Source organism: Sitodiplosis mosellana, unplaced genomic scaffold (genome assembly GCF_009176505.1).
Source record: "Sitodiplosis mosellana isolate CC-2019 unplaced genomic scaffold, AAFC_SMos_1.0 Smas_scaffold_2, whole genome shotgun sequence".
Taxonomy (NCBI): Eukaryota; Metazoa; Arthropoda; class Insecta; order Diptera; family Cecidomyiidae; genus Sitodiplosis; species Sitodiplosis mosellana.
This window is the reverse complement of record NW_022595245.1, coordinates 8,881,048-8,904,097: the sequence shown is the minus strand read 5'-3', so window position 1 is coordinate 8,904,097 and position 23,050 is coordinate 8,881,048. Positions and strand designations below refer to the sequence as shown.

Sequence of the window (23,050 nt, the reverse complement as noted above, 5' to 3'; positions counted from 1 at the left end):
TGACAGTTAGCATTCTTGTACGTTGTCGCAATATACGCTGTAATATTCTCCCAATCGATGGAAACTTCCTCAAAGCCACTTGAGCGCCCTCTATCGATATGAAACTGCGGAAATGTCAAAATAAATCAAACTTAGCTCTACATGTGCATCAAAACAAACACAATTTCCAAAACGTTGAACAGTTTTACATAAAATTCAGTGAGCAATGCCATTTATTTGGGACGATAATCAGTATCATTTCGTCGACGATGAGGATGAATACGATAAGAATCGGTTTATAATCGTGCGAAAGTTGTTTGTCACACTGAATAAGGATGAAGCTGAGTTACCGGTAAGCGTATTATTTCGTCGTGATTCGAACATATAAACGTTTCGGGATTTGGTTCACAGGAAAATCAACAGTTTGATGAGGCGTTCATCGAAAGGCAGTTGAGGAAATTCGGAGAAATTGAATCGATGGAAATGTGTAAAGGCAGTGTAAATGCCGCAGCGTATGTGACATATGCTGATGATCGAAATGCATATCTTGCTGTGGCACATAATGAACTCGAAGGTAGACGCATTAACCGAGTGTTCAACATACAGCCTGCTGATACTTGGAAACAGCCCACACTAGACACATCTTGTGAAACTATCGAAATTGACGAAGAATTCACACCTGCATTTTTGACATTGAATGAAGATTGCATGTTGGAGATTTTCAAATATGTCGATTTCGACGGACTGGTTAATTTATCTGAAGTCTGTAAGCTGTTTCATCGATTGCTTCACTCCCATTTCTTTCCACGTTACCGTACATTTGTGGTTGAAAATAATACATCGATAGTGACGATGCCGTTGGCTAAAATGCGTCGATCATTAATGTGCATCGGACCATACATCAGTGAATTAAAATTCTGGTGGCACCATTTTGATCACAACAATCGACTGAAACGATTTTTAGATATATTAGGCCAATTGATTGGGAAAAATATACGACGAGTGTGCTTTCGTGATATTATTCTTACTGACGATCACGTTCCAGCTATTCGTGACATCCTTAGCCGTTTGGAAACATTAGAAATCACCGTTTACAATCCAGATTATGATTTAGATTTAGATTTTGGAGTCATATGTCCGAACTTACGAAAACTCAAATTATTGGAGAATATGCAATTGCTCCGAAGTTGTCGTCCGTGGCCCACATTACAGCATTTATCAATTGTGGGCAATGAATACATGGTGTTGAATACATTTCGTTCCTTTTTGTCGCAAAATCCACAAATTAAATGTTTAAAATTCACCGCTTATCACGCTGATGAACGCCTTCAAGCCGTGGCACAAAATTTACCAAACGTAGAAAAGTTGACAATTTTACCGTCATTTCCAAATCTCAACGCATTGAATATCGTTTACTTGAGCTCGCTCAAAAACCTAACAAAACTAAACCTGATGTATTTGGATGAAGCCGATCTGAACGAAATTCTTCGATGTTTGACGCGATTCAGTGCATTGCGTGTTCTGAAACTCCATCTGTTATATGACGGTGGCGAATCAGACGCACACTACGAGCCAAATCAACAGTCATTGATTGCTCTAGCACAGGATCTACCGAATTTGGAAGTGTTTTGTACGCGTTACATCAAATGGAAAGAGTCGACGGTGATCGATTTTTTACGCTTCTCATGTCAACTTCGTGCCTTGCACATTCACTGGTGTGATTTAGTAATGACCAATTCGATGATTTGGAAAATTGTTAAAGCTTTAAAAAACAGTAGACCACAGCCACAGACAATGCCGTTGAACATGTTTGTGAATCCGAGCGAGATTAACGGCGTTCAAATGATTTCCGACCCAGATATCATACGCTATCTAATTGTCAACACCAAATGCCGCCATGCCGGTGACGAATGATTATCATCATTTTTTCAAGAGCAATTGTTACAGTTTTAAGATATTTCGAGTGCATGTTGCAGTGTTAATAACCTTTTTAGACACAAATAGTTGGGCAAACAAAATGAAATAAATTTTTTTAACAAATAATCGAAGCAATGCATGTTGTTGGGATTGTTGAAATTGAAATAAAAGAAAATAAATGATTGCAGAAAAACTAGCGAATTTTGTCATTGTTTTTTAGCTTAAATTTCAAGGGTTTGACAAAAGAAAAGAGACGTAAGTTCACATTTTGGTATATTTTTTCTATTTTAATCTTTTCTTCAGTACTAAAAATTAATTAACAATCATTTTGAGAGTAACACTGTCGGTTTACCACGAATGATGATTAGCGTTGTATTCGTGAGCGTGAACGAGTTTTGGTTGGGCAACGATTGGTTCGATTTGGACAATTGGATGTGGAACGGCCACCTTTGAAATAACTGGAACGTGCACTTTCCGTTCGACTTTCACAATGTATGGCTTTTCAATGTATTTGACCACTTCATATGGTCGGTCAACTTTGTAAGGGCGATCAACATAGTATGGCACTGGGCGGTCAATTTTAACGTATTTGTTCACTGGGTATGGAACCTAAGAGACGATCGAAAATAGAAACAAAATGATTAGTTCGGAAACACGTCAAACATTTCCGAAAAAAATAATTACTTCAATGTGTTTGATGACAGTTTTTTGAAGATGAACGGTTGGCTGTGGTGGCACAACTGGTTGAACGTGTTGATCGACATGAATTGATTGGACAAGTGGAGTAGTATCATACTGTGGAGCGGCTGCATATTGTGGAGCGGCTTCGTATTGGGCAGAGACTTCATTATGACCGGCTTGAATTGGAGCAGCTTGATAAGCTTGAGCAACTGGCGATGGTTCAGATACCTCGTAGCCTGCGCTTGACGATTGTGGTCCAGCAATTGGCAGGAATGGTGTTTGATAACCTTCATTTTGTTCATGATGATGAGCTACGCCAGCATTGACTGAAACGGCCAACAATGCCACAAAACCTAAGATCTGAAATAATATCACCAAACACATTTTTTTCTCGATTAGTTTGCTGTCCCTATTTTCACTGATTTATCAAATTCAAATGTACCATCGGATTCATTTCGACTATCACTCGACACAATGTATTTTTCACAACGATTCAAAACACTATGATTGTGAATCAAAAGAGCTCTTCGTTTATGTAGTCTCCATCAAAATCGAGAGAAAAATCCCCTCCTCGCCTACAATTTTCAAGTGGGATTCGGAAAATAAATCGGATCGTATCAATTAGAAATGCTTTAAATTACATTGCATAAAATGTTGCGACGAATTTTTTTTTTCTTCGCTCAAATGTATCGGCGCGTTTGGAGAGAGGTAAAAGGCATCTGCTTAGTTTAATTATCAAATCTTGGAAATTTGCATGTGCCCGTACACATTCACACGTTACAATAATACCTTATTTTCAGTTAAATTAATCTATTTCATCATATATTGTTAAAATGTTTGCATACAATTCGAATAAAAAAAATACAAATTTGATGGTTTAGTAATGAATAAATCATCGATTTCTAATGGTTATAAACACGTTTCTATCGCACGCATTTATCGCAGAACGCCGAATTGAATCATTTCCTATTCAATCAATCAACCGGTGTTCAATTTTAATCAACTGATTTATTCTTATAGTGTCACGAGATACAGTTTTAATTACGATTATATATGTAATCTTACTGCGACCATACCCAAGTGATGTAAAACGTTAATGAATTCCCGTATCACACAAAAGCCATGTAGTACTTTGAAGTTGTAAAATGTCAACAAAAACGTTTTAACGATTCGATGATCAATCGGCCTAGTCCAGACAGAATACTTACTCGTTGTATTACAAAGTATCTTACGCATACGGAACTTGATTCGTCATTTTTTCACCGATCAGCTAGAGTCAATGAATATTCCATTGATGTAAAAGTGTGATAGTCAGATGTTGAGAGTGAAAGGCGATATAATTTCAAGCAGACAAAATTGATATAGTTTTCATGGGTTCAATCATATTGCATAAAAAAAAGTCTTATTATTAAACTCTCATCAACACATTCCGATATGTTTTCAAATTTTAGCGATTATTTTCATTTGTTTTCTGTGCTGTGCTGGAATTCTAAGACATTCTACCAAAATCGTGCGGAATTATTTTTTTTGTACGTAAGACTATATTGGAGTGAAAGAGAAAGATTCCACAAATTTTTTGGTTACCACCGGAATTATTCCGATAACTATCACTTTTCCTTGAGTTATCTTAATAATCCAGAAAATTAGTGGAATCTCTCTCTTTCACTCCAATATAGTCAGTCCTACGTACAAAAAAAATAATTCCGCACGATTTTGGTGGAATGTCTTAGAATTCCAGCCCTGATGCATTAAAATCAATATGAAAGCATTACAAATGTGTTTTGTTTAGTTTCTCTCTTCCTCCGCTTGATGAATGAAAGTTTTTATTAAATTTCCAACGATTTTTTTCAAGTTTTGGTTTAGCAATGTTTACTTTTGGTTTTTGGTGACCGAAATCAGCTGTACTATCGCAAACTGCAAGTGATTGCGATACAAGAGACGAGAATTCAGCGTACATAATAAGTGTGATCAAAAGGCAAATTTTATATTAGAACATATTTTCATTTAGTTTTATTTTGTTTTGTTTCTCAAATGTCAACAGTCTTCTTAAATAACTAGTAATGGTTTTTTTTGCTACTTCTTAATCCCATCCCCAACCATGATGGCCACTACGTGAGTTCTGTTGAATGACGATATATTTTTGTGGTGCTGCTGGTTGTTGAACCAACACTTTTTGAAGCAGCAACTTCACATGATGCACGTGTGGCTGTGGAACTTGGATTTGTTTCACAATAGGCACAGTAATCGGTACGTCGACGTGGATTGGTACAGGTTGTTCTACCAATTTTACATGTGGCACGGGATTATCGATCGGTACTGGACGTTCTACGGGAAATGGGACTGGATTGTCGATAGGAATTAAGTCTATAAGGAACGCAAAGAAAAAAACCAATCCAAAATTGAAATTTCCAAAAACTTGACTCAGTGAGTTTGCATTGAGCTAATAAAACTACTTACGTTCATGTGGGACAGCGATTTGCTTGACAATGGTTTGAACTTGAGCTGGTGCAGCTTGAACGGCGTAACCGGCACTTGGTTGAAGCATTGGAGTAATATCATGCGCCAATGGCAATTGCTCAGCGGCAAAATGTTGTTGAGCAGCATAATCTGGAGCTGCGGCAAATAATGGCTGAGATGGGAGCTCAGCGGCGTGGAAATGGGCAGCTGGGAGTGGAGCAGCGTGGAGTGGTGTGGCTGCAGCGTAGCCGTGCTCGTGATTAATGCCACGTTTTTCCTTCTTCTCGACACTAACGCACAATGGGACTGAAACCACCAACAAAATTGCCTGTACAAATGAATGAAAATGCACATTAAAAACCAAGTTTATTTCAACCAATTTCGATTTTTTTTCGGTCAAAATAGAAACCTACCAAACACTTCATTTTGAAATTCGAACTGATGCCAGTGAGAACTGAATGTGAATTGATTTGACTTTGCAACATTGCGAACTTTTATACATACCTCAAATCGCACTAAAAACTGTCCCTCCTTTTTGTGGACGCTCTACCTCTTTTGCATGTGGACACTCAGTTTTTTTTACTTACGAAAACCAAATTAATTCCTTCCGTTGAATGAAACTCGATTTTTCGGTATGAATTGTGCATGAGATTTTCGTCTAATTTCCCTTTCATATTCGGATTCGTAAGCACTTTGCACACACCATTTGCGTTGATTAACCAAAAGCAAGAATTACATCACGATCGATATTTGACACAGATTGGATACACCTTTGCAAATTTATGCTTAAAAAAAGTATATTATAGTGCAATCGGAAGAGAGTTGCAATGAATCAAATGAAGCACTCTCTCTCGGTCCATTTCGACGGCCAGCTAATGAAATGAACTCGTGTAAGCTATCATTTTGACAATAAAATTGATTTAAATATGCAAATGAAAACAATCATTCAAATCGAACTTGTATCTATTTCATTGCCCATATTTTTTTTTTCGTTAACGTTACCAATGTGAAAATTCGCCTGAATTAATACTTCTCCCATCAATCAAATTATTATCATTTTTTTTGTAATTTATGAATATAGACCACAAACCATATATTTACTCATGCAACAGGACCAGGTTTGTATTTGAACTTCTAACTTTTACGTAAAATTTAGAAGATTCTCTGTTCGATATAGTTATCAAGAAAAACATTAATCCCTTGCCTAGGCCAGTAAAAAAAGAAATGTTCACAATTTGAGAATGACTCAAACTACGAACCATTTCGATAAGGATTGAACTGGAAAGAATTGTTTATTAGACATTTTTAGCCGATTACAGTACTCATGCATACGTATGCAAATGTGAGAACAAGTAATACGAAGTAGATCGGTGCAGTTATCACTTTACGTCTCATCAGTTTCAGTGTGATACTGGACGGATTCAGAACCATAAATCTGTTCAAACCGTTATGAGTTTCACACAATCAGTTTGGTCAAAATAGAAGTTATTTTTATCAGTGTTAAACGTTCTAATTATAGTTAAAAAGTGATGGCTGGTGTATTGTTTGTCGTGACAATTCCAACCGAACCGGAGGAACTTCGTTTGGATCAAAAAGAAAAGCAATCGAAAACGGGATCAATCTTGAAAATTGACAGTGCCAAACAAAAGAGCGAAAAACATGATAATGGAGTATTCAAAATCGTACGGTTTTTTGTTCATGATTATCTTGTATTTGTGATACATTGTGTTTAATTTGCAAGAGATTGAAGCGCAAAAAAAGCCTAAGTTCAATGTCATGGAACAAAATGGCAATAACAATAATATTATTTTTTGCATCGCACAAAAGTGAATGAATTTGATTTATACTCGATAAATAGTCACGTTATGGTTTGACTTAGTAGTTTGTAGAAATGAGCTGCTTGTCAGCGATATTTTTAGTAGTATTATCAGTTGAATAGCTTGTTTTTTTGGAAGACGCTTACAACACCAAACAAAGTCAGCGACACGCTGCTGTGAGGTTATCATCGCGCGCAATCAGTGACAAATTAAATCGATTTTGTTTATTTTTGTGTTTGAACGTCAATGGTTTTATTCTTTTTTTAAACCAGAGTCCACCAGAGGGTCTTCTATTGGAAAAAGATGAATACCAAGAATATGCTGGACTGTTAAACATTTCGGAAGACTCAACAATGGAGAGTATAATGAATGAACTGTTTAAAAAGCTGAAAATTGACAACGCGGCTTGGCAGCTATCGAAGAGCATGAAATATTATCAAATTACATTTTTTGTTGAGTCAAATGCACGCCACGAACTAATTCTGTCTACACTGAACGAGTGGGGCGTCGGACAGAGAAATGGCTCTCTTATGTCAATGATCCCATGCGCCATTTATAATCAATCGCCGAAAGCCGACAATCTTGACCCTAGAATAGAGTAAGTTTTAATACTCTGATTAAAACGTGATTGTAACTGAAATTGAACTTCGTTTGCTTCAATTTAAGGTCAATTGCCGAGTGTAAACAAACCGCTTGGGATAAGTTTGTAAAATCGGCTCAAGCCAGGTATAGTGTGGCTAAAATTGTTCAACGAGTGAGAGAGGAAGCCACTCTAACATTCGATTTCGTAACACTCATCATAGTCGCTGGAATGTTGGCTGCATTTGGATTGATTGAAAATGATACAACCACATTAATATCGTCAATGCTTATATCTCCCATGATGGTTTGTTGATTTTTGCTCCTTATATAGATGTTTGAATACATAAATTGTGTATTTTCAAGCATTTTGAGCGTTAAATCCAATTTCTTTGTAATCTAGCCTTCTACAAATCGTTTTTAGGGTCCGGTGATTGCGACAATTTTCGGCATTGTTATCAAAGATCATGCGCTCATTCGATTCGGTCTTATAAACGAAGTGATTGGCATTCTAATGGCAACCACAATTGGTTTTATATTTGGTTCGATCGTATGCAGCATTGATCTATCATATGCTATTGGATCAAAAGAGGCTGTAACATCCGAAATGGTTCGAAGGTGAACAATATAAACACACATTATTCATGAACATATTTTGAAAAGTTACTTCGAATCAGCATCGAAAATTAGAATAAAAGACTCTTTGACTTTTGCAAGATAGATGTGAATTTCATTCACTGTTAATTGGTGTTCTAACTGCTCTTCCCACGGGTGCTGCTGCTGCTATTGGGATTTTGGGTGAAAATGTGGGTTCATTGGTCGGTGTAGCAATTTCAGTGTCTTTATTGCCGCCAGCTGTAAATGCGGTAACTCTTAGCAAAACATTCGTGACCAAGAGTTATATAATTTAAATAAAATTATGATTGACAGGGCGTTCTATGGGCATTGGCCGTTTTGTACAAGTTGAATGAGAATGACGAAAGTTTATACGGCAAACTAGTCCAAACACAATACTATTCGGATCATCAATCGATTGAATTAGCCGTGTATGGATGTATTAGTATGCTTCTTACCATAGGTAAACATCGGAAAAACAAAACAAAACAAAACAACAACAAAAAACGTTGGAAATTAATTAAAAACTTCCATTTACCATAGTTAACGTGCTTTGCATATTGTTTGTGGGCTTGTTGACTTTAAAGGTAAGCAAAATACTTTGTGCAAAATTGAAACTAGAACAATAGAAAAGACGCACAAAGTTTCTACCATTCAAATGCATTCGTTTATTTAGATCAAAGAAGTGTCACCTCTAACGCGAGACCAGCGTCAACTGTGGAAGCACGACATAAAAGTGGCTCGCAATTACAATAGCACATCGAATGTAAATGAAGGCCGAATGTCTCGACAATTAACAGAAGACGGTTTGAAACCGAAAACAAATGAGGAGAGAATGCGAAGCATGTATAGTCAATCGTATCAGAATACGTGGTCACCAATGAGTTCACCATTGCCTGAATTCGATCCAATGGGTATGACGGCGTCAATTCCCATATCGAGTAAATTTAATGAACCCACCCGTTTAAGAAGCTATAAATCAAAACGTCGCAACACTCTACCATATTCGAGTTCACCATTGAGTTCTTCACACATTTCAAGCCTAAAAGAAATCAATCGATTTCCACTGGAAAAGATACCAGAAATTGTCGTTTCACCATCATCATTGTCGAATGACTCAATCAAAAGCAACGATCCAGGCCCATCAACTTCCAAGAGATCTCATAAGTTTATTGTAACACCAACCGATACCAATGTTTTAGACAAAGAATAATTAAAAACGAGCAACAACTTTGATCAAATTAATTGTTTTTATTGATCATTTCACTAGAGACATATTCCAGTTTTGAAATAAAATTTGCAATAAATATGGTTTGCATATATGAGTAAATGAATAATAATATTATGGAATGAAAATTGTAAAATCAGTTCTGTTCTCTGTAACGCTCTAGAAAGTCCAAAAGACCAGCCAAACGGAGTTTGTGCCTGTTAAACAAAGAGAAATAAAACCATTTTAAATATTTGACTCTAAATTATGCTTCGATTCAAATTACTTGTTCTTTCGGCGCGATTGGATTTTCTTAACTGGGACGACATCCAAATTCGATTGTTCATCAACAACTGGATCGACATGTTGTGGTGGCACTGCTACGGCTTCATTTTTCACAGCTTCTTTAACAATCACTACACGCTTCACACTGTTGTCTTTTGTTGGCTCTGGTATCGATGTAATTTTCTTTTTATCTTTGGCCTGTTCGGCCGTTTCTTTCTCACTGGCCGCCGATGGAGCCGTTACACCGTTTTCATTGTTGGCATTTTTCACGAATGGGAAATAATCACTGTCGTCATCATCATCAGCAGCCCCTGCTGCCAATTGGAGTAAATAGTTTGTCGCGAGACTTCCTGCCGCATTACTAGCCTGACTCGACGACGACGATGGGAATGCAATGATAACACCATCAATATTCAATCTAATGTTCTCCGTGCCATTTTGTCGCTGATCATACGTTAAATCATGATCCGGTTCATTTCCCGGTTCATCGATAAGGTCATCCAACAACATGAAATCCAGCGGCGATGCATTATATGTTTTGAATAGCAACACCAGCCAAAGTGAACACCAAACAATAAACAAATTCTGATTGAATTTACACATTTTCAACGAACAATGATATCAAAACTGATTTTTCTCTCGTTGCAAAATCCACAGGCCAACTGATTCGAACGGAAAGTAAGCGATGACTAAAAGTTGATCACTATTTGCTACTCGGAGAACGGCCAAATCGTCGCGTATAAAGAACGAAGAAATGTGTAAAGCAAGAATACACAAAGAAAAGGTCGCAAAAAAGAACGGTTACATTGCATAAGCTGGTTTAGCTGCTGCGAACTGGTATTCTCACTCTACAATAAAAAAAAATAAAAAGAACAGTCGCGAGAAGAGAAAGGCAAATCGAGTAACATGAATGTTCTTTCCATAGATCCATCGCGGTTTAGTAAAACAAACCAAAAAGTCGATTGTTGACGATGTGCCTTTTTTCTACTCTTTCTCTCAACCATCACTGCAATAAATTACAAATGCAAACTGTTTCGTTTTCTTCTTCTTTCTATTTCGAGAGCGCACGCTTGCTCTCTCTTAATAAAATCGCTTTGTAACATGAACTTCAGATGGGTTTTTAGAATATTCATGCTTGCCCAGAGTTGTGATCGCAACGACTGCATTTGATACCATAACATTTACTATACACGATATTCGATGCTGAAGGTAAAGCTAACGGAAGAAAAATGATAAACAAACAAATGAGAAAGACATGCTTAACGATGAGGTCAACAACCGAAAGCAGCGAAATGGATTGGCTCTAGAGTGGAATATGCATCTGTGTGACACTTTGCACAGCAGCAGCAGCAATAGTAGCAGTAGCAGTAGCAGTAGCAGCAACAACAATAACATGAGCAACAACTGAAATTAATGAATGTGAGTGTCGTAAACAACGCGTATAAAGAAAGCAACATTTCTTTTTCACACAATAATCATTTTATTCGAAATATAAAATCGACGCAAATTCGATATAAATTCAACGTTAAACCCGTTATTATTTATGGTCAAAAACACATATAAAACATAAAACCGAATAATAATTTCCGAATTCAATCAGATGGCCCATGGTTATCATCATTCGATGCTGATCCATCATAAGTCGGCTGATTGTCTTCGTTTTGATTAGGTGGGTTGTCGCGGGATTCATCTGTAGTGCTTGTAGTTTCTATGGTACTCATTTCGCTGCTGTAACGCTCATGCAAATGTTCTAACTGTGAGTCGACATCTGTTGCTCGTTGATTAACCAATTTCATTCGATTCACATGCACTTGAGACTCAGCTTCAAGTTCGTCTCTACGTGAGAGATACTCTTGTTCAGTAGAACTTAAACATTGTTCATCCGATTTTGAAGAGTCTTCTGTTTTTTCTATTCCCAATGATGATGATGGTTGCGGCTCATTGGTGTCATTTTGATTGGACGCGTTTTCAATTGATTCGTTTGAAGTGCTTGTTGGATGAATGGCATTTTCCACGGTTTCACTGGTATGTTCTAATTTGTTATCAACATCTGTTGCTTGTCGCTGAGTCGCTGCTCTCATTCGATTTATGTGCGCTTGAGACTCGGCTTCAAGCCGCTTCAGGCGTTCATCTCGACGAGACAGGTATTCTCTTTCAGTTGCACTTAAACAGTCTTCGTCAGACTTTACTACGGTAGTTTCTACTCTTGGTGATGGTGATGATGGCTGTGGTTCAGTTGTTTGTTCACGAGATCCACTTGTATCACCATTTTCGTCAGTTTCATTGCCATAACGCCCGTGTAAAAATTCCAATTTGTTATCAACATCGGTGGCTCGTCGATTGATCGATTTCACCTTGTCCATGTGCGCTTGAGATTCAGATTCAAGACGTTTTAAACGCTCATCTCTTCGCAAGAGATATTCCTTTTCGGTGGGGCTCAAGCATTGTTCATCTGATTTTGAAGAAATACTTTCCATCGTTGATGTCGATGGCTGTGGCTCGGATTGTGATTCAGATTGAGTCGGAGCAATTTGTTTCTCTGATGATAAAGCCTCGCGATCTGGTGTATAACGACTGTGAATGTCATTGATTCGTTTCTTGAGGTCATCGCCCCTGTTTGAAGCCCGAGTCACTTGTGACAATAATTGTTTGCATTGCCCTTCTAATCGTTCAATTCTGGCCAATCGTTTACGTTCACGTTCTTCTGGGCTTGGTGCTAGTGTCGGCGGAACGTCAGTCGGTTCATTAATTTGACTTCCACTACTTTCATTGTCCTGGCTGCTCCTTGGTTCTTCACTTGCTGGTTCATCGCCGGACAATCGGAAGAACATATCCTCCAATGACTCTTCATTTTTACTCGTCGATGGTTTCGATGTGGTTGCCTTTTGCCGCATTTCACAGCACATTTTCGTTTTGCTACCCGTTGCTTTCGATTCAACCAACTTCTGGGCATTGGTCAATTCATGTTTGGCACTGTGAATCACTGGTTCTGACACTTTGACTTGATCGGTGGATTTCTGTGCCTCTGCATCAAAATGAACCGAGTGCTTGACACAATTCTCACCACATTCGGCACTACAAACCGTGTGCACGATTGGCTGCACAACGTCCGATGTGGGCTGAAACACTTCAGTGGCGTATTGTGTTATGTGCGAGTCACTATTACGTCGAGTGACACTCACTTTGGCGTTTCGCACCGGCGACACGCTGTGAATTCGAATTGTCTTCCGGTCCTTTTCATCGGTGGTGAGTAAGAAATTATCCATGTTCAACTTTTTCTTCAATCGGCTGCTTCGTGGTTTTTCAATCGAAGCACTGCTGTCCTCTTCGTCTTCTTCCGATGCTGGACTATCGCTGTATCCACTCTCGCCAGAATTATTCAAATCACTTTCTTTGCGTTTGCTAAACTCAAGTCGAAGCGTTTCCCATTGGCTTTGAGATTCATTGTTCTTTTCCTTGGCCAACGCCCACTTCCGACGACAATATTCCAATTCCTCCTTCAATTCGCTGAGCATTCGACGCTTTTGCTGCAATTGATACCGTAACACTTGCTCATGGGTATGTAGTTGACGATGTTGTCTTTGCATTCGACCCACTAAATTCCATGTTTTATTCAATTCAATGCTTACAGCACCCAAACGCTGCTCCTGTTCTCCCAAACGAGACTCAAGATGTGAGTTCAAGTTTTTCAGCTTTTTCGTTTCCTTTTGCAAGAATTTCTTTTCCATAATTAAATCCTTTAAACGTATGTAGGTTTTGCTAACGCTTAACACCATTTGAGGGCCGCTTGGTGTTTGGATGGATTTGTAGCAGTGTTCGCCTTTATTCATTTCCTAGGAATAATAAAATAGTTTTGAAAATATGTTTTTATTGAACAATTCTCGTGAAAATTGTTAAAGAAAATGTAAAAACAACTCACCTGGAGTGGAACCGGCTTCAATTGTTGGTGATTGAGAAGCTCGGTTAAAACTCTCCATACTTTGGGCAAATTGTGAATGATTTCTTGAGCAGACGACACTTTTGCTGCACTTTGTTCAGTAGCAGAATCAGTCGATGGTGAGTCAGATGCCACAGTTGCTTCGACAACAATTGGATTTTCGGTGGTTTTATCTGCTTGAGAAACCAAGTCAAAGATCAATTTCGGAATTTGAGCGGCTCCCTCTTTACAATTCTCCTTGCTTGTTATGTCATTCAACAGATCGCGATTCTCCTCTAGCATCAAAGTCAATTTGTCAATATCAATGTTATTGTTGCCATTAAAGCCCGCCAATAACTGACCGAATAACTAAAATGAAACATCAACCAAAATAAAGTTGCATACAAATAAATTGTCAAATGAATAATGCCAAGCAATTCAATTTCATACCTGATTCACAACGGTCATTTCATCGCGTAGGTCTCTATTTTCGGCTTTGTAAAACGTCAGTTGCTCCTTTGTCGCGTACAAATCGGTAGTCGTTGACTTTAGATCGGTATCAAGCGATGCGATGTGATCTTCAAGATTTTTGTTCCTGTTTCAACAACAAACGACACACATCAAAATATTTCCGTGAACAATTTCCATTTTTTTTTTTCAAAGATATTTTTAGCCCGAGTCAGTCAACTTAAATTGTGAATGATGACTAATGCATAGGGAATGGCTGAATGCATTTCACAACCATAGTTTCAGTTGAATCCGACACGTAGCAAGCGAATGAGTGAAATTCGTTCGCAACATGCAACAAAATAACCATCTAGCATAATATTTATATGCAAACATATTTCTCGAGCAGAGAACATGACGGTATGGTTGGACACGAAAAGAAGAAAAACAATGTACCGACTCCCATGAAATGTGATGAATTGATCTATTTTAAGCTTGTGTTTGGCATCAAATCGGACGCGTCACTAACCGCACGAACGAGATCATAAGAAGCACATTCTGAGCACGGGTTTTAGATATAAAAAAAATACGTATGGCCCTTGATTGATACGATTTCACACAATAAATTGAGAGAAAAAAGAAACGGCGTTCTCATTTCAATTTTATCGCATTTTCCGTAGCGTTGCAAAATAACAAGAAAGCAACAAAAATCGAACTTACTTTTCAACTTCAGAGCTGTGTTCAGCTCGGCTCGTTTCCAATTGGCGATTGAGATTTTCTTTTTCAGCTGCACTGATGCGAGCTCGTTCTTCATACAAAGCACGCAAATTGCGTATGTTAGCCAATTGTCGATCATATTCCTGACGCAAATTTTCCGACATCATATGCAACTCTCGTTCGGCCAGCGAATTTTCGATTTCTTTCAGTTTGGTTTTCAACTAAAAATAGATGGAAAATTATGCAAAAAGGAATTCCGTTGTCTCTCTGCCTGTCTCCATGCGAACAGATTTTTTCTTAGGGTTTTTATGTGTCGACTATGACGGATACGTTACCTGTGTCAATTCCGTTTCACGAATTTCGATAATCTCCTTGCTGGCAGCGATGACTTCTTTCAATGATTTTGCTTGCTTTTTCGTAGCCGCCAATTCACTTGAAAGCGTCAGTATTTCAGCGTTCGCATTTTGAAGCGAAAATTGAAGCTCGGCCAATTGTGAGCGCAAAGTAATGTTTGATTCGGTTGAAGCGACTGCTGTTGCGATGTTTGCTTGAGCCGTACATTCGAGCGAATTATAAATGCTACCACAAATGTTACAAAGATTCTCTTTGTTTTGAGTTTCTTTCAATTGTTTGGTGAGCTCCTTTTCATCGGCCAGCTGCTTACGTAGACTGCTTATTTCATTTCGTAATTCACTAATTGCGTTCGTTCGCATTTCACGTTTAATTCGTAATTCTTCTTTAAATTCTTCAAGGCTTTGTTGCCGTTGCTGTACGCGTTCCGTTTCACTATTGGTCGCATTTGCACTAGATTCGGCGGACGATTCAATTTCAATATCACTTTTGCTCAATTCCTCGAATGAGCCACTAATATTTTCAATTGAATTGCTTTCATCCACATGATTTTTTTCAGAATTATTTGATAAAGGTTCAGATTTCTCCGGCAGAGTTCTTTGTTCCTCAACACTATTCGTATTCGAATTATTTGGCGTATCCATTGCATTTGGATTTAAATCTAAGATTTGATTTTCAATCGGCCACCAAGGATCATCACTTCTATCACGAACTGGCGTCGACGGTGTACTACCCATTTTCAGCTGCTTTTGTACTCGACGATCAAATAAATTGCGATTCAAAGTGAATAGATGAAAAAAGTTATTCCGTCTTAAACAAAAGAAATTCCGTCTCAAACCCAGGCAATTAAACGGTTCCTATATTGTGTTTGCGTTCGTTGCTCTTTTTTTCACTCTTTCTCTCTCTCTCTCTCTCTGTCGTGTCATCCAAAGATTCGTGAATTTTCTCTTTATCTTAACAAACAATAAATGTTTTTCCTTTTCGTTTTCGTTCGGATGAATTACGACTGTGAATTTTCCGCTGAACTACGCTGTTGTGTCGTTGTTTGTTCAATGAAACAAAAATTTTCTCAATTGGATGAGCAGCGTTTTTCTCTCTGCCTCCAATCGACTGTAGTGCACTGTTTAACTAAAGCACGGGATTTTCACGTCGCAACAAAAATGCGATCACATTACGCGACCGATTTCAAGATTCTTTTCGAACGAAGCTAAAAATAAATGCTCGGAGTGAAAACGATTTTTCGTCGTTTTCCCTCGCTTCGACACAGTCTTCGACTCAACGAATCGATGGAAAACGTGCTAAGCTGATCTGTTTTGTGTTCAAGGGATTTTCATGGTTTGTTCGCACATATCAAAATGTACATACGGTCGTTCATTGATTTTTGGTTTTGTCACGTGAATCAAATATGAGTTCACAGACAAATATTTTGCGAATTTTTACAAGCTGGCAATCGTACTGAGTTTTCACCTCTCCCCAGCCAGATGACGTATGCCCGAATTATAGATGTGATTCAATCGAGTTTATAATGCACGCTGTGAATGTTGATCTTAAAGACTGAAAATGAAAACAAAAAAATACAGTAACTGCATGGTACGATAGACAGCAGAGGCGATTTTGGATGATACACATTTGCATTCGAATAATTTCGACCCATTCAAATTCCAAATTTGTGACACTGCTGTGTTTATTTGTATATAATGATTCAACATGTTCTTCAATGATCAAGTCAATTTTGCCATATTCTTTGCGAGCGCCGCCCGTACTGAGGTGTTGACACATACATTTCATGCACGATCAAGATGAAAGAAAACACATTGCAACTTATTTAATGATTTTTCGTTTTTTTTTTTAATTTTCATTTCACTGTTTGTGTTTTTATTGTTCATAAATTGTTTTCATTTCTAATATTCTTTTGGTAAACTGTAGTAAACTGAAAAATGAGTGTGTCTGATGTGTTGAAATTCGTTCAAAGTGTTCGTTTTTCTGACTTAGCTCTGAATCATATAGTCAATTTGACAAACTGCAAAATCAGCGAAGAATCTAGATCTCACCAATTTGTATTCGTATTGTGCTGATTTCATTCAAAATGTCTGAATATGTCGATAATTTCTTCTGCTTTTCTAGCGTTCATATAAAAATGCTGATACTTGTAGGTACTAACTTCATTTTTTCGTCTCTACCCTCGTTTTTTTGTCCGTGATTTAAAATTGAACGCTTTAAATTCAAAATCTGTTTCAGTTCTACGTTGATTATCTGTGGCCAACTGCAAGATGAGTCATCTGAGATGACTATAAGCTATGTTACCAATACAAACAAACGATAGTTTTGATGAGATTGGAACGTGTTTAATTCATATATAATTCGAACCTTTTTACACTATTCATTCTTTCTGAACATTCCAAGATTCTCTATGCAAAGCAACAAACATAAACCTGTTTTTAATCATCTTCTGGATACTTCACACCGATTTGTTTTCGGATTTCATCTTCGATGCGAGCAATCAGAAGGCTTTCGTTATGAGTGACGAGATTGCTTTCCATTTTGCCTTCGCGAATGCATTTTCTTACTTCTTCAGCTTCATATCTCAAGCCGCAGCTACCACTTAAATTGAAGTAGTGTTGTGCTTGAGGCAATGACCATGTTTTCTGTGTTCCATCCACGTCGATTATTGTAGTTGATCCATTAAAATTCAAAAGCTAAAACCGAAAACGAACGAAAAAAATAAAGAAATTTTTCTGTAATCATTTCTCTAGTCATATTTACCGTAATTTGGCCCTTCGTTCCAACGATTCTAGCATTTCTGCTTAACTTCGTCAAACCACTTGATTTGATTTTGGCCATTTTATTGTCACCGTATGTCATTTCAGCAAACATTTCAAGGTCAACACCTTCTTCGTTCAATGTTCCTCTTGCGTTGATTGATTTGGGTGCTTGTTCATACACCCATTGACAAAATTGGATTAAATAAACACCCAAATCCACAACTGTTCCGCCGCCTAAATCTTTTTTCCTAAAAAAATATTCTTCCATCAATCAAAAAGCAATCGACCAAATGAATGACGAAACTTACGCAATCCGAGCGACTTTGTCCAAACCTTCAGATCCGATATCAGCTTCAACCATAGTAATATCGCCGAGCATTCCATTTTTAATTTGATTTCGCACGTATTGATAACTTGGAAAGAAACGTGACCAAATCGCTTCCATCAAAAAGAGTTTCTTTTGTTCGGCGTATGTGATGAGTTGTTGCGCTTGTTTTTCGTTGAGGCACAATGGTTTTTCCACCAAAACATGTTTTCCATGCTCAAGCATCAACAGACCGACTTCCAAATGTTGTGGATTCAATGTTCCAACGTACACAACTTCTACATCTGGATCTTGGGCCAGCTCCTTATAGCTGCCATATGCTTTTGGGATATCGAAACGCTTAGCAAAATCCTCGGCTCGATCTAGATCACGGGCAGCAACAGCAACTACATGATGGATTCCTTCGCTTAAAGTTCCCATTGCGTTCACAAAATCATGTGAAATTTTGCCAGCAGACGCGATACCCCATTTTAGAGCCATTTTTATGAGATTTTTACTATCACTTCGTATTGTAAATCGATTGGACAACAAACAGACACTGGAGAATTCGAATAAATGAAAGTGTTTTTATAAGCGTATCGTATTGTGATACACTCTAATCACCTGGACACGCCTGGACATCAGACATTGGAATTCGTGTTTTTTTTTCATTTTGTTGATCTTCATCAATGAAAATAAGGTCAACCACATCGCCACAAATCAACAGCATTGTTTATTTCGCTCAAAGCTTTGAAGCCTTTGAACGTTGATACTAGTATCAAGTGCCGGTAAAAATTATGTTCAATCATTATTAAATTGAGCGAGTTTCAATTTGTTTTTGTGCCATGCAATGATAAGAAAGAAAGAAAGAAAAAAAGTTAGCAATCGATAACTTTGGTGTGATTTAATTTCGATTCACTTAATCAATCACTCAAATCGAATACTTGTAATTTGCCTGAAAAATAAATCCATCAACAATTGGCTTATCATCAAAACATGACCGAATAAAAACAATGCTTTTAATTTGATTTATTCAGAAGCAGCTTATCGGTCGATAAAAAACGAAGTAAATTTTATTCTGTTTGAAAAGAAAAAAATTCTATTACCAAAAAATGGCTTTAAAGTGGGGTTTTGCAGCTGCTGGAAAAATATCGCATGATTTTGTGACGGCCTTAGGAACATTGAATGAGACTGATCATCAAGTGGTTGCTGTAACCGATCCATTTTGTTCATCGCAAGAGTTTGCCGATCGTTTTGGCATTCCTAAAGCATACAGCACTTATTTGGAGTTAGCTCAAGATGCAAATGTTGAAGTGGTGCATATCGGTGTATTAAATCCAAAACATTTGGAAGTTGCTCTGTTGATGCTCGAGCATGGAAAGCACGTTTTGCTCGAAAAACCATTATGCATGAACGAGAAACAAGCGCGTCAATTAATTGCATTCGCCGAACAAAAGAAACTCTTTTTGATGGAAGCGATTTGGTCGCGATTTCTTCCAAGCAATCTGTATGTTCGCCAACAGATTGAGAGTGGTGTACTTGGTGAAATTACCTCGGTCGAAGTTGAATTTGGTTTCGAAGGATTGGATAAGCTTGAACGAATTTCGTAAGTGGTGTTATTGCATTGATATTATTTCAATATAAATAGCTCAAATTGAGCTGCTCGATTAATTGTAACATTCTGGAAAAATAGGAGGAAAGATTTGGGAGGCGGATCACTTTTGGATTTGGGAGTATACACGATTATTTATTGTCAATTCGTATTCCAAAAACAACCATTATCGGTTGTTGCAACGGGAACATTAAACAAAGATGGAGTTGACCTTGAAATGTGCGGTGAAATTCGGTACGGCGACAATAAAGTGGGCAAAATCAAATCAAGTGTTGTGAAATCTTTGAGCAATACGGCAAAAATTATTGGAACTAAAGGCCAAATAACGGTAAATTGCGCTGAAAATGAAACAAAGAAAGAAAATTTTCTTCAAATTCTCCTTTTTTTTCAATAGATTCCCAACTTTTGGTCGTCTTTTTCACTCATCGATGTGGATGGAAGTGAGAAAAATTGGCCGTTGCCAGAAGCAAAGCACGCTTTCAATTATACCAATAGCTGTGGTTTAAGATACGAAGCTGAAGAAGTTCGTCGATGCATTCGTGCAGGCAAAATGGAAAGCGAGTCTGTCACCCATAAAGAAAGTCTATTGTTCCTTCGCATCGCCGATGAAGTCCGAAAACAAATCGGTGTCAAATTTCCGCAGGACGATTAAGATGTCCATATATACTCACTGTCATTACTTTAAAACACCGAAGTAAAACAATCAGAAAACGCAATGAAATATCTAAATATCGCCTACAGAAGTAGTTTTTATTAATGAATGTTGGGATTCGTTTCAACATTTCTACTCTTTATTCGATTTATATTACAACCTTCCTAACAATCACTCAGAGATGCAGAAAATATGCGTTAAGGCGATGTTGATTGGCATCGATTCGGGGAAATGCATTGGCCATTAATGCGATCCGGTTTGCATTCTGGCATGCACGAATTCAACGTTTCATCCAAATGGTAATTTTCATTACAGGCGCATTTATTTGGGGCAATACATTTTCCATTCGGGCAATTTGATTCACAAATTGGATCGCATTTATTTTGATCGGCATCCCACTGATAATCATCATTGCATGTACAAATATTTGGCGAAATGCATTTACCGTGCTCACACCCATCACACACAGGATTGCAGTTACGTAAACTGTAGAAAAAAACAGTTACATGTAATGATTTATCCAATCACTTATTATTTTGATCAAATCACGCTTATTGGTTTTGTCTTTTGTTTCTCTGGGCACATACTCATTTTCATCACTAGCGTATCCTACGAAACATTCGCAATGTTCGGGTGCCACACAGGTACCATACTCACAGTCATTCGTACAAATTGGCGTGCATACGCCATTCAGCTCTTTATAACCATCACGGCACTTGTAAATTGGTACAATCTTCGTTCCATTCTTCCACACGGTACGCGTTCTATTTACAATTTCTAAACACATTCTAGCGCCACAATTTTTACGTATTCTTTCGATATAAGTTTCATTTTGGGGTTCTGACATCATTATCCTACAAGGAAATATGTAAAGTATTTTTTTTAGCACAATTGTCTGTATAAAACATACCTATTATATCCGATAATAACGCGATGATTGTCATCTTCCGAATCAGTCACACCAATTACAACAAAAGTTGACACTGACAAACAAACGATTGCTAAAACTGCATTCAATAAACTTATGGAATACATCGTGCAAATTGGACAAAAGTCACTCAAAGACGTTCGATTTGTCTCTCTCTCTCTCTCTCTCTCTCTCTCTCTCTCTCCAATTAAATCATTTTATTTTGTAGAATCCGAAAATCTTGGGTGGGCATCAGATCACAGCAGCTGCAAAAACAGCAGGCGATGTATTTATATGGCAAATGCTGGCTTCAGTCATCATTCCAGGTTTCGTAATCAATCGCATTACGTGGGGAGCTGGCATCCTTTCGAAACGAAGCAAAAATTTACCTTCGATTGCACGCAAATGGTTACCTACATGTATTGGCCTAGCGGCTATTCCACTGATTATTCGACCAATTGACAACGCCGTTGACCACGCCATGGATCGAACCTACCGCAAATACGTCTAATCAAATCAAACGATGTGCAATGAATTAATGCTCAAGTGCTATTTTATTCTTTTAACGCCTTCTTAGTTCTTAGTATAACTGCCAATATTTTGTGATTGTTTATTGAAATTTGTGAATTTCTTTTCCATTCCAAATCTCAACGTACTACAAATTCAATTTGTAGACTACAACCAAGTGCTATTCTTTTTTAAATCTAATAGGACAATTCGATTTTTCACTATGTTTACGTTAAATGTTGTACAGACACTTTGGGAAAAACTAAACACTCTATAAATAAACCAGTTACTATTTTCACTTCTCAACCTTGGTGATGGTTTTTTCTTCAATTGAAATAAAGATATATAAAAAGTTAATCGTTCTTAATCATTTCATACTTTGGGTCTAAACGGCCACATTATGACTTTCCTTGAAACCTGATTTGATATTGCATCAATTTATTATCCTTTTCAGATACTAATCATGTATTAAAAAAGAAAAATTCAGTCTAAATATGGATAAACAGCTGTTTCAGTGGGTGTCTTCCAGCCACCATTTACTTGAACACCACGATGATGGTAACGTCTACTGTAGTCGTAGGCTGGCAACATTGAATTGTTGTATTTTATTTCTGTGAAAATATTTCGCAGATTATGGGACCGTTTAAAAATTTGGTTTTACGTCATATCTCACATCCGTGATATTTGAGACTGATAACATAAAAATATGGATGAAAACATACGGACGATTAAGAATGGTAAACGCAATATAAGCTATTTTAATTAAAATAATTCTTATCATCTTCCAAGTATTCGACTACCACATCTGTTTACTTGAAAATCTCTTCTCTTCTGCAATGGATGCATTACATAGTAACAAATAAAAGTCTACATTAGGGCGATTTCTCAGCTAAAGACCTTTGATGCAGGCGAAATTTGAGCTGCAGGCGAAATTCCACTTATAATCTAGTCGTAATTTCACCTGAAACTTTATTTGTTAGGTGAAACATAAGGCTGGGTGCCTTAGTCAAAATTCCGGCTGGAAATGTAGAGTTTATTTTTGACTGTGTATGATGAGGTAAATTTTCCAGAATTTTCAAAAGCAAATGACATTCGCATTGGATTATCTCGAATGCATTTGCTCTTGAACCTAGTTTGAACTCAGCCTGGCGTATATAAATGAAACTGTGGAGTGCGATCGATCTGAAATACTGGTAATCATCAGTATTCATCATAATGAACAGTGAAAAGTATAATGCGATGGACACTGGACAGCAAAGACGACGTTCGATGGCAAAATATCGCATTTGAATGTTGCAGGCAATGGTTTGCGTTAAAATCATCTATTTGATTTGCATT

The 23,050-nt window shown here is 37.5% G+C and overlaps 9 protein-coding genes across 10 annotated transcripts; 3 read left to right on the top strand and 6 right to left on the bottom strand.

The window, feature by feature from the left end:
• Positions 1-89: 89 nt before the first annotated feature.
• LOC129564870 (uncharacterized) lies at positions 90-2,089 on the top strand. The gene is made up of 2 exons (XM_055439064.1): positions 90-331; positions 391-2,089. The coding sequence occupies exons 1-2, from the start codon at positions 206-208 to the stop codon at positions 1,891-1,893; spliced, it is 1,629 nt and encodes a 542-aa protein (XP_055295039.1). The 5' UTR covers positions 90-205; the 3' UTR covers positions 1,894-2,089.
• A 155-nt stretch (positions 2,090-2,244) lies between these two features.
• LOC129564988 (uncharacterized) lies at positions 2,245-3,054 on the bottom strand. Its single transcript, XM_055439242.1, has 3 exons — positions 3,020-3,054; positions 2,581-2,937; positions 2,245-2,505 (listed from the first exon to the last, which is right to left on the bottom strand). Exons 1-3 carry the CDS (start codon positions 3,029-3,031, stop codon positions 2,245-2,247), a joined length of 630 nt encoding a protein of 209 aa, XP_055295217.1. The 5' UTR covers positions 3,032-3,054.
• A 1,564-nt stretch (positions 3,055-4,618) lies between these two features.
• On the bottom strand, positions 4,619-5,910 carry LOC129564922 (uncharacterized). Its single transcript, XM_055439174.1, has 2 exons — positions 5,035-5,910; positions 4,619-4,941 (listed from the first exon to the last, which is right to left on the bottom strand). Exons 1-2 carry the CDS (start codon positions 5,120-5,122, stop codon positions 4,658-4,660), a joined length of 372 nt encoding a protein of 123 aa, XP_055295149.1. The 5' UTR covers positions 5,123-5,910; the 3' UTR covers positions 4,619-4,657.
• Positions 5,911-6,275: 365 nt separating this feature from the next.
• On the top strand, positions 6,276-9,284 carry LOC129565471 (uncharacterized). Its single transcript, XM_055440420.1, has 8 exons — positions 6,276-6,716; positions 7,124-7,449; positions 7,518-7,737; positions 7,855-8,048; positions 8,152-8,296; positions 8,361-8,508; positions 8,589-8,632; positions 8,722-9,284. The coding sequence occupies exons 1-8, from the start codon at positions 6,564-6,566 to the stop codon at positions 9,256-9,258; spliced, it is 1,767 nt and encodes a 588-aa protein (XP_055296395.1). The 5' UTR covers positions 6,276-6,563; the 3' UTR covers positions 9,259-9,284.
• LOC129565473 (uncharacterized) lies at positions 9,274-10,882 on the bottom strand. The gene is made up of 2 exons (XM_055440422.1): positions 9,539-10,882; positions 9,274-9,470 (listed from the first exon to the last, which is right to left on the bottom strand). Exons 1-2 carry the CDS (start codon positions 10,138-10,140, stop codon positions 9,410-9,412), a joined length of 663 nt encoding a protein of 220 aa, XP_055296397.1. The 5' UTR covers positions 10,141-10,882; the 3' UTR covers positions 9,274-9,409.
• Positions 10,883-10,993: 111 nt separating this feature from the next.
• LOC129565470 (putative leucine-rich repeat-containing protein DDB_G0290503) lies at positions 10,994-16,240 on the bottom strand. The gene is made up of 5 exons (XM_055440419.1): positions 14,953-16,240; positions 14,621-14,838; positions 13,904-14,048; positions 13,457-13,822; positions 10,994-13,370 (listed from the first exon to the last, which is right to left on the bottom strand). The coding sequence occupies exons 1-5, from the start codon at positions 15,703-15,705 to the stop codon at positions 11,130-11,132; spliced, it is 3,723 nt and encodes a 1,240-aa protein (XP_055296394.1). The 5' UTR covers positions 15,706-16,240; the 3' UTR covers positions 10,994-11,129.
• Positions 16,241-16,833: 593 nt separating this feature from the next.
• Positions 16,834-18,612, bottom strand: LOC129565472 (trans-1,2-dihydrobenzene-1,2-diol dehydrogenase-like). 2 transcript variants are annotated; one of them, XR_008687619.1, is made up of 4 exons: positions 18,039-18,612; positions 17,732-17,978; positions 17,336-17,664; positions 16,834-17,263 (listed from the first exon to the last, which is right to left on the bottom strand). XR_008687619.1 is itself a non-coding variant. In XM_055440421.1 (3 exons), the coding sequence occupies exons 1-3, from the start codon at positions 18,533-18,535 to the stop codon at positions 17,407-17,409; spliced, it is 1,002 nt and encodes a 333-aa protein (XP_055296396.1). In that variant the 5' UTR covers positions 18,536-18,612; the 3' UTR covers positions 17,292-17,406. The 2 variants fall into 2 exon arrangements, 1 of the variants encoding a protein (XP_055296396.1); XM_055440421.1 differs by lacking the exon at positions 16,834-17,263 and having other exon boundaries at positions 17,292-17,664.
• A 447-nt stretch (positions 18,613-19,059) lies between these two features.
• On the top strand, positions 19,060-20,705 carry LOC129564785 (trans-1,2-dihydrobenzene-1,2-diol dehydrogenase-like). Its single transcript, XM_055438924.1, has 3 exons — positions 19,060-19,640; positions 19,728-19,974; positions 20,041-20,705. The coding sequence occupies exons 1-3, from the start codon at positions 19,147-19,149 to the stop codon at positions 20,296-20,298; spliced, it is 999 nt and encodes a 332-aa protein (XP_055294899.1). The 5' UTR covers positions 19,060-19,146; the 3' UTR covers positions 20,299-20,705.
• Positions 20,496-21,341, bottom strand: LOC129564987 (epidermal growth factor-like protein). The gene is made up of 3 exons (XM_055439241.1): positions 21,209-21,341; positions 20,886-21,152; positions 20,496-20,784 (listed from the first exon to the last, which is right to left on the bottom strand). Exons 1-3 carry the CDS (start codon positions 21,331-21,333, stop codon positions 20,496-20,498), a joined length of 681 nt encoding a protein of 226 aa, XP_055295216.1. The 5' UTR covers positions 21,334-21,341.
• Positions 21,342-23,050: the final 1,709 nt, after the last annotated feature.

Coding starts and splice junctions, on each gene's coding strand:
- LOC129564988 (XM_055439242.1), bottom strand. Junction 2,506..2,580: donor CTGTCATCAAACACATTGAA/GTAATTATTTTT, acceptor ATCGTCTCTTAG/GTTCCATACCCAGTGAACAA.
- LOC129564870 (XM_055439064.1), top strand. CDS start 206: ATGCCATTTATTTGGGACGATAATCAGTATCATTTCGTCGACGATGAG. Junction 332..390: donor AGGATGAAGCTGAGTTACCG/GTAAGCGTATTA, acceptor TTTGGTTCACAG/GAAAATCAACAGTTTGATGA.
- LOC129565472 (XM_055440421.1), bottom strand. CDS start 18,535: ATGGCTCTAAAATGGGGTATCGCGTCTGCTGGCAAAATTTCACATGAT. Junction 17,979..18,038: donor GACAAAGTCGCTCGGATTGC/GTAAGTTTCGTC, acceptor ATATTTTTTTAG/GAAAAAAGATTTAGGCGGCG. Junction 17,665..17,731: donor GAACGAAGGGCCAAATTACG/GTAAATATGACT, acceptor TTTCGGTTTTAG/CTTTTGAATTTTAATGGATC.
- LOC129564922 (XM_055439174.1), bottom strand. CDS start 5,122: ATGCTTCAACCAAGTGCCGGTTACGCCGTTCAAGCTGCACCAGCTCAA. Junction 4,942..5,034: donor AATCGCTGTCCCACATGAAC/GTAAGTAGTTTT, acceptor CGTTCCTTATAG/ACTTAATTCCTATCGACAAT.
- LOC129564785 (XM_055438924.1), top strand. CDS start 19,147: ATGGCTTTAAAGTGGGGTTTTGCAGCTGCTGGAAAAATATCGCATGAT. Junction 19,641..19,727: donor GATAAGCTTGAACGAATTTC/GTAAGTGGTGTT, acceptor CTGGAAAAATAG/GAGGAAAGATTTGGGAGGCG. Junction 19,975..20,040: donor GAACTAAAGGCCAAATAACG/GTAAATTGCGCT, acceptor TTTTTTCAATAG/ATTCCCAACTTTTGGTCGTC.
- LOC129565471 (XM_055440420.1), top strand. CDS start 6,564: ATGGCTGGTGTATTGTTTGTCGTGACAATTCCAACCGAACCGGAGGAA. Junction 7,450..7,517: donor AATCTTGACCCTAGAATAGA/GTAAGTTTTAAT, acceptor CTTCAATTTAAG/GTCAATTGCCGAGTGTAAAC. Junction 8,049..8,151: donor ACATCCGAAATGGTTCGAAG/GTGAACAATATA, acceptor TTTGCAAGATAG/ATGTGAATTTCATTCACTGT.
- LOC129565470 (XM_055440419.1), bottom strand. CDS start 15,705: ATGGGTAGTACACCGTCGACGCCAGTTCGTGATAGAAGTGATGATCCT. Junction 14,839..14,952: donor GTGAAACGGAATTGACACAG/GTAACGTATCCG, acceptor ATCTATTTTTAG/TTGAAAACCAAACTGAAAGA. Junction 13,371..13,456: donor TGAAGCCGGTTCCACTCCAG/GTGAGTTGTTTT, acceptor TATTATTCCTAG/GAAATGAATAAAGGCGAACA.
- LOC129564987 (XM_055439241.1), bottom strand. CDS start 21,333: ATGTATTCCATAAGTTTATTGAATGCAGTTTTAGCAATCGTTTGTTTG. Junction 21,153..21,208: donor GTTATTATCGGATATAATAG/GTATGTTTTATA, acceptor ATTTCCTTGTAG/GATAATGATGTCAGAACCCC. Junction 20,785..20,885: donor TACGCTAGTGATGAAAATGA/GTATGTGCCCAG, acceptor TTTTTTCTACAG/TTTACGTAACTGCAATCCTG.
- LOC129565473 (XM_055440422.1), bottom strand. CDS start 10,140: ATGTGTAAATTCAATCAGAATTTGTTTATTGTTTGGTGTTCACTTTGG. Junction 9,471..9,538: donor CAATCGCGCCGAAAGAACAA/GTAATTTGAATC, acceptor TTTGTTTAACAG/GCACAAACTCCGTTTGGCTG.